The sequence below is a fragment of the Culex quinquefasciatus genome, chromosome 2 (assembly GCF_015732765.1).
Source record: "Culex quinquefasciatus strain JHB chromosome 2, VPISU_Cqui_1.0_pri_paternal, whole genome shotgun sequence".
In the NCBI taxonomy this organism is placed as follows: Eukaryota; Metazoa; Arthropoda; class Insecta; order Diptera; family Culicidae; genus Culex; species Culex quinquefasciatus.
Window position 1 is genome coordinate 216,732,605 of NC_051862.1, and position 7,959 is coordinate 216,740,563.

Here is a 7,959-nt window from a genome sequence, read left to right on the forward strand (position 1 = left end):
AGTCTGTAAATTTAATGTTAAGGTTTAAATCTGAAAATATTTATTTCTGAAGCATTCACAACTGGGAATAGATCATGCTTATTTGTTGGACAACAAAAATTACTCTATTATGGAATGAAATTAATTTATTTTCATTTTGGTAACCTTTTTTCTACCAAAAATTGTTGTTATATCATTTGAAAATTAGATAACATCCCCTTCTTCTAGCCTTCTAGCCAAGATCAATATTGACATTTGTTTAACGTTTTTGTGACCACATTAGAAGAAAATTTAATTGATATCATTAAATTTTTCGAAGAGGGTTATGCAAGACGAATTTGATCAATAACATTCGAGAAATTACAGTTCAAAATTATAAATTTATAAGGCTCTGGAGTAGCGTGGTTCACGGATATATGCAAAGACAAAAGTGTTCAATTTCGTTTTCATCAACCGGAATTTCAAAGTTTTATGACCTCAGAAACTAGCCTTAAAATTTGAGCATATTTGGTTAAGGTTAAGTTGCTCCAAGTTTGATCTGCAGTTAGAATGGAATTTCAATTAATTTAATTGATTCATTTTTCACTTTTTAACTCTTCTTCTAGAAACTTTTTCCTCAACCCGATAAAATTTTATCAGCTGAGAGATTTCTAATAGGTTTTGATCCGAGGAACAACTTTGTAGAACATCACAAAGCGCTAGGAGTTGAACCCAAAAAGATACAGGTTAGTTTTTTGAGAATGTTTTGACATTTTGCCGAAAAAAGTAAACTCCAAAAAACGTATATTTTACCTGTATATTTCCGGGATAAATTCCTAGCACTTTGCGATGTTCTACAAAGTTGTTCCCGTATCAAAATCTATAAGAAACTTGAAAATAGGAAAAGTTGACAGGGTTTTGGGAAATTTTCTATAAGAAGATGTAAATATTTAGTAAATTGAATAATTTTCCAAACTAAAATCAAAAACTGGAAAAAATTCAAAACTGGAGCAACTAAACCTTAGAGCAACTCTCTACGAAATCGGCCAATTTCAACCATTTTTTTTTTTTTGTATTTTTTATTTGACTTAAACTTTGTGGGGGCCTTCCCTATGACCAAATAAGCTATTTTGCGTCATTGGTTCACCCATACAAGTCTCCATACAATTTTGGCTACTGTCCATACAAAAATGGTATATAAATATTCAAACAGCTGTAACTTTTGAGCGAATTTTCTGATCAGGCAAAGCTGTTAAAAAATTTTTTGGTCATTTTTTGAATTTTGTTTAAATCAAGACTAACATTTTAAAAGGGCCAAACATTGAATATTACGCCCATTTAAAATGCTAATCTTGATTAAAAAAAATCAAATCATTTTTTTTTGAAAAGATCGGAAAATTTCACGAATTTTTCATGTATTAAAACTGAAAATCGGACCATTATTTGCTGTGATATGGTCATTAGAAAATGGTGGGTTGTTTTGGTGAGATTAAGAAAACTTCAATTTTCGTGTTTCTTTTTCTTAAAGCGGCTCTATCTCAGCAACCCGAGGTCCTATCTGCAATGCCTCTTAGACAATTTCATAGCAAATTTTCTGAACTTTTCAAAAAAAATATTTTTAGTGACGGTCATTTATGGTCACTATTTTCAAAAATTGTAAAACTGCAAATATTTCGCTAAAATCAAACATTCGGTGGCCATATCTTGAAAACGGAGCCCTTTATCAAAAAATCTGTAGTGTACTTTTCGATTGCAAATTCAATTTTGCATTAAAAAATAATGTCAAACTTGTTTTTGCATGAAACTTCGTTTTTTTCCAAAAATCACTATTTTTTCAAAAATTCAAAACTCGGCAGCAGATTTTTTGACCATGTTTCTCTATGGCTCAAAAGTTGCGGATTTTTGTCCCCTAAAACATATCAAAAAATCTCGAAAATCAAAAAATACTTATTTTGGGAAATTGAGTTTTAGTGAAAAAAAGTTGATAAAAAAAATCTGCATTTTTTTCCGTGTACCTATTTTTTCTCAAAAGTCCTCAACAATACCTACAACTTTGCCGAAGACACCAAATTGATCAGAAAATTCACTCAAAAGTTACAGCTGTTTGAATATTTACATACCATTTTTGTATGAACAGCAGCAAAAATTGTATGGAGGCTTGTATGGATGAACCAATCACACAAAATAGCTTAATTTAAAGTTGCTGTTCTACATAGTTTTGTTGCATAAAAATGTCAGAAACTGGTTCAGAATAATTATCGATAAATTTCTTATTTCCCGGGAATTCCCGGGTGGTATTTGTGACTTCGGGAAATTAGACGCTTTAGACCGATCCCTTAATCTGTCAAACATAAGATAATTATTACCAAAATACGATTAAATTAATATAACACTACAAAACTTTAAAAAAAAACAAAATGCGGAATTCCAGAGAATTACTCTCCAAACAAATTTTGGAGAAAAATCGATCGGCAGAGCTCAATTTTCTTGGGAAAAAATCGGACTACACGACTTTCTAGGACAAAATCTCGTATGTTTGGCAGTTTAAACACTCCCCGAGCAGACGGAAATAACGTGGGAATAACATTTTTTGTTATTTGAAAATACTAGGCCAATAACATTTCATGTTATTTATAACAATATATGTTATTCGCAGTTATGATTTTTTTGTTATTGGATTGTTATTGTAATAACAGACTAATAACATTTTGCGTTATTCTTCGAACAAATCTTTGTTATTATTTTTTGTTATTTTAACAACTAATCCGATCATCCCAATAACAATTGGAGTTATTCTTCCATAACAAAAAATGTTATTCCCAAGTTGTGTTTGCTTTCAATCAATATCAGACCAATAACAAATTTTGTTATGATAACATAAACTGTTATTAAGCTCTTATGCAAAAATGGATTTTACAAGAATATTCCATAACATTTATTGTTATTTTAACAGAATTTGTTATTGAAATGGCATGAATTTTGTTATTATCGTCTGCCCGGGTCGCTCCTAATTCCATCCAATTTGTTGATTTTTACTATTTAAACAACTTATTTTGCTAAACCTTTGATAGAAACTTGATGGCTCACTTCATGATGAGCTATTTATCACTCGATATCAGTTGAAAACGCTTTGAATGAGCTGTAATTGAATGTCAAAGTGCTAATATGCCAACATTAGAGGCACGATGGAATTAGATGATGTTCCCTTATTGTATGCTTTTCAGAAAATTGAGAATGTGCAAACCTCTGTGAATTGTATGCATGGATAGAAATTGGTTTAACAAATACGGTTATTTTTTGTTCTCGAATTTGTAAACATTGAACATTTTATCTTTAAACTGCAAGACAAAACTCAAAACAAAAGACTCAACCATCATCACAAAACTCTTTGTCCTGGTCGGTTTAGGCAAATGAATTTAATTGCCCCCATTTTCAAGCACTTTTGCCCCCCACTTTCCGTTGCATAATTGAGCGGGCACTCCTGAAAACAAATTTCTCCTCGAATGAAAAACGACCCAAAATTGTCGCCGATCTGTGCTGCCTCCGTGTCTGCTTGCCTGGTTTGTTTGATATTGAAACTATCTATTATTCTTCAATTAGCACCCTGGTGACCGACCTGCCCCCCATCTTTGAGCTTCAATTTGCATATTCGCTAAATTAGTGCCAAACACTTTGTCCTGGCATGGCCTGCTTTCTTCTGCCATCAATTTACACTCTTGTTCTGAACGAGCTTTACTTTGCAAAGGGGGGGGGGAGCAGAGGAGGTCCTTTGATCTTTGATGAATGGGTCATCGTTTGACTGTGAATGATTTGGTTATTTGTTGGAATGAAAGGGCAAACTTGAAGCAATTTGGCGAAATTGAAGGCTCGAGTTGATTTCGTCGCCATCGTGCTAACTTGTCGTACGTGCATTTTGGGCCAAATTGAGTTAAGAACGCCATTTTGTGCAGCTCACAATGCCTCACCTTTTGACCTTCACAGATCCCCAAAATTCGATTTCAATCCTGAGATATTCAACAAAAACCGAAAAAACTCCGTGCATTTTTATCACTTTACATATGAAAGTAGTTTCAATCTTGTCGTGCTATCTTGTCACTCCATGAAAATTGATGTAAGTGCGACAAAAGGCCAAAGGGATTTCAGGCCAGGAAAGTCAGGATGCGTTTGTCGCACGTACAAGCTAGACTACCTTAAACATTTATGATTATAACTCGGGACTCCAGCAACCAACTTCAACCAAACTTTGGGACAATGCACAGAATGGTCAGCCAAACAAAACGTGTTTGTTATTGTTTACATTGCGTGCTCTCGTTTTTGTATATTCAAGGTCAAACATTAAAACGCGTTTTTCTCGGAACGTCAAAATGGCGGGTGCGACAAGTTAGCACGACGACGTCGATTTGATCTTTTTGAAGGAGGCTTTTGAATGTCACGATGGCTGTAGTAATTGAATTGAGTTTTAGTCATTTGCAAGGTTTGCTGAAATATTTTTTTGTCAAAATATTTATTCCTAGTTCTTAAAAAAAGCAAAAAACAGAGTTGATTTAATTTATTTTTAATAAACTTTATTTTTCATTCATACACATCATCAATTCTGGACTTTTTTCCCCGGGTGAGACATACCTTTCCCTTACGAATGATTTTCACGCAAAAAATAATGTCCTCTTTATCTTTCGTACATCTACCGTCCTTCCCTAAGAAGAATCCTCCATCGCAATGACACCTTGCTTCATCGTCACAGAACCCATTTTCACAGCTTAGTTTACACTGTTCTAACGTATTTGGCTCACATCGATTAGAATCAAGATTTTTGTGGTAGTTGCTATTACAAATGCAGTCGTTTGGGACATTGCAAAACCCATTGTAACAATTTTCACACAATGCAACACATTCGTCCCCTTCCTGGCGGTACTGATCACAGCATTTGTTCAGTTGTACTTTGAAGTCCTGACCGTACTTCCACTGGTAGCCAAATTTTCTGCAATATAACTCAAAAGTCGAATTCAAAACCTTCACCAAAATAAAACCATTTTCCTTACAAGTCTCCAGTTGAGCACGGTTCCTCAGCAGCTCCAGCCATTCCCAGCTGAGCGTTGATCCCCGAGTACGACGGCCACATCATGCTCCCGAGAACGTTCTGGGCCTCAACGGCGTCCCAAATCAACATCGCAATCAACGGCAAGGTCAGGCGAATCATGTTGAGCGCTTCCTGTTGTTGTTTTTTTTTTTTTCTCTTTAATTCGAGAACTTGATAAAACCTTAAACAAAGCCACTAGAAAGCACGTCTCGCTCAGACGATAAGTAAACTCGGACTGGGACAAAGTCGAAGTCGCAGAAAGAATTGAGCGAAATTTGCGCTACACTTTTCTGCCGGCAGAAGCGGTTCAAAGTCCTATGAGTCACCGCTTCGATCAACGTAATGCGGGCGGTATTACCACAGACAACAGACGTAGCAGCTAGAGCAGAATAATGTGAAAATCGTGTGTCAAAACATGGCGGGTGATACACTAACGCCATCTCGTAGTCAATTGCCACTTGCAAGAATAAGCCTGAATGTAGACTGCAGTGCACGACAGCTTTTGCAAGAGCCGCATTCTGATTCTCACCAACATTTTGATGATGCTATTATTTTAAAATAAAAGTGATTTTTTGCTCTGAAACTAACTAACAGTTATCTGAAGTGATACTCAAAATGATTACTTTCGACATTTCAAAACTATGTATGATCTTCACATCAATTTTCTCGACGAAAAGAGGCATGAAACTTTTGATGAGAATGCGAATACGCCCGACCACGTGCTTTTCAATGTGGTTGTTTACACTTAATTGCAGCGCGGGAGAGTTGTCACAAACGGCTTGCCATTCTCGATAAAACCGTTGCATGTTTTTACACAAGGTAGTGATTGAGCCAAAACGTCTGTTGTCTGTGGTATTACTTTGTTAATATCGGGTGACCATTCGTGGAAACTGGTGACAACGATAGTGAAGCTGGAACCTCGAAGCACGTGGGACGTACAGTTCATTCTGAAAAAGTACAGTTCTGGTTTTGTTGAAAAGGTCCAATAAACCAAATTTTAAGTTTTTGCTTTTTGAGTGTTTTTGAATATCCCCGACTCAAGGCGGTTTTAAAAACATCAAAAAAGCAAAAAATCTAAATTTTGTTTATAGGACCTTTTAAAAAAAACTCTAGAGTTGTAAGTTTTTCCCTCGCTTCACCCCTTTACAAACCAACCCCGCCTCTAGATGGGCTTCAATCTAAAAAAAATGCCAAAAAAATATTTTCATCCAATTTTTGATCTTAAAAAAAACATTCAAAAGAAGAACTCTTTAAATTTTAGAAAACTCATGGAATGTGACTTATTTTATGTGGCTTTAACAAAAATATGTTTTTCTGGGGTCAACTTTGGCTATGTTTTTCACTAACATTTCCTAGTATGCAATAGGATGACAAGAAAATGAAAATTTTGGAAAATAGGAGAAACCCCTGGCTTGATTCTTAAGGTAAAAATAAGTAACTGTTCCAATTTTGAGCCAAATCGGTTGAGGTTCGCTTTTTTATCGTTGAAGTTTGTATGGGAAAATTCAAAAAAATAAATTCCACCAAAAGGTGGCGTTAAATGTGTCGGATCATAGACATGTGAGCAATTCTCTACCAAAACCGGAAATGGATTTTATTTGTATTTTTTTATTTGGTTCAAACTTTGTGGGGGCCTTCCCTATGACCAAATAAGCTATTTTGTGCGATTGGTTCATCCATACTTGTCTCCATACAATTTTGGCTGCTGTCCATACAAAAATGGTATATAAATATTCAAGCAGCTGTAACTTTTGAGTGAATTTTCTGATCAATTTGGTGTCTTCGACAAAGTTGTAGGTATTGTTGAGGACTTTTGAGAAAAAAAATAGGTACACGGAAAAAAATTCGCAGATTATTTTATCAACTTTTTTTTCACTAAAACTAAATTTCCCAAAATACCTATTTTTTTTTTGATTTTCGAGTTTTTTTGAAATGTTTTAGGGGACAAACATCCGAAAATTTTGAGCCATGGAGAAACATGGTCAAAAAATCTGCCGCCGAGTTATGAATTTTTGAAAAAATAGTGATTTTTGGGAAAAAATCGAAGTTTCATGCAAAAACAAGTTTGACATTATTTTTAAATACAAAATTGAATTTGGAATCGAAAAGTACACTACAGATTTTTTTGATAAAGGGCTCCGTTTTCAAGATATAGCTGATTTTAGCGAAATATTTGCAGTTTTACAATTTTTAAAAATAGTGACCATGAGTGACCATTTCTTAAATTATTTTTTTGAAAAGTTCAGAAAATTTGCTATAAAATTGTCGAAGAGACATTGAAGATTGGACCTCGGGTAGCTGAGATAGAGCCGCTTTAAGAAAAAGAAACACGAAAATTGATGTTTTCTAAATCTCACCAAAACAACCCACCATTTTCTAATGACCATATCTCAGCAACTAATGGTCCGATTTTCAATGTTAAAACATGAAAAATTCGTGAAATTTTCCGATCTTTTCGATAAAAATATTTTGAAATTTTTAAATCAAGACTATCATTTTAAATGGGCGTAATATTCAATGTTTGGCCCTTTTAAAATGTTTCCGATCTTTTCGATAAAAATATTTTGAAATTTTTAAATCAAGACTATCATTTTAAATGGGCGTAATATTCAATGTTTGGCCCTTTTAAAATGTTAGTCTTGATTTAAAAAATTTCAAAATATTTTTTTCGAAGAGATCGGAAAATTTCACGAAAGTTTCATGTATTAACATTGAAAATCGGACCATTAGTTGCTGAGATACCGACATTAAAAAATGATGGGTTGTTTTGATGATACTTAGAAAACATCAATTTTCGTGTTTCTTTTTCTTAAAGCGGCTCTATCTCAGCAACCCGAGGTCCAATCTTCAATGTTTCTTCGACAATTTTATAGCAAATTTTCTGAACTTTAAAAAAAAATAGAATTGGTCACTTACGGTCACTA

The 7,959-nt window shown here is 34.2% G+C and overlaps 1 protein-coding gene across 1 annotated transcript; it reads right to left on the reverse strand.

The window, feature by feature from the left end:
• Positions 1 to 4,494: 4,494 nt before the first annotated feature.
• LOC119767360 (platelet endothelial aggregation receptor 1-like) lies at positions 4,495 to 5,259 on the reverse strand. Its single transcript, XM_038255793.1, has 2 exons — positions 4,998 to 5,259; positions 4,495 to 4,936 (listed from the first exon to the last, which is right to left on the reverse strand). The coding sequence occupies exons 1-2, from the start codon at positions 5,153 to 5,155 to the stop codon at positions 4,531 to 4,533; spliced, it is 564 nt and encodes a 187-aa protein (XP_038111721.1). The 5' UTR covers positions 5,156 to 5,259; the 3' UTR covers positions 4,495 to 4,530.
• Positions 5,260 to 7,959: the final 2,700 nt, after the last annotated feature.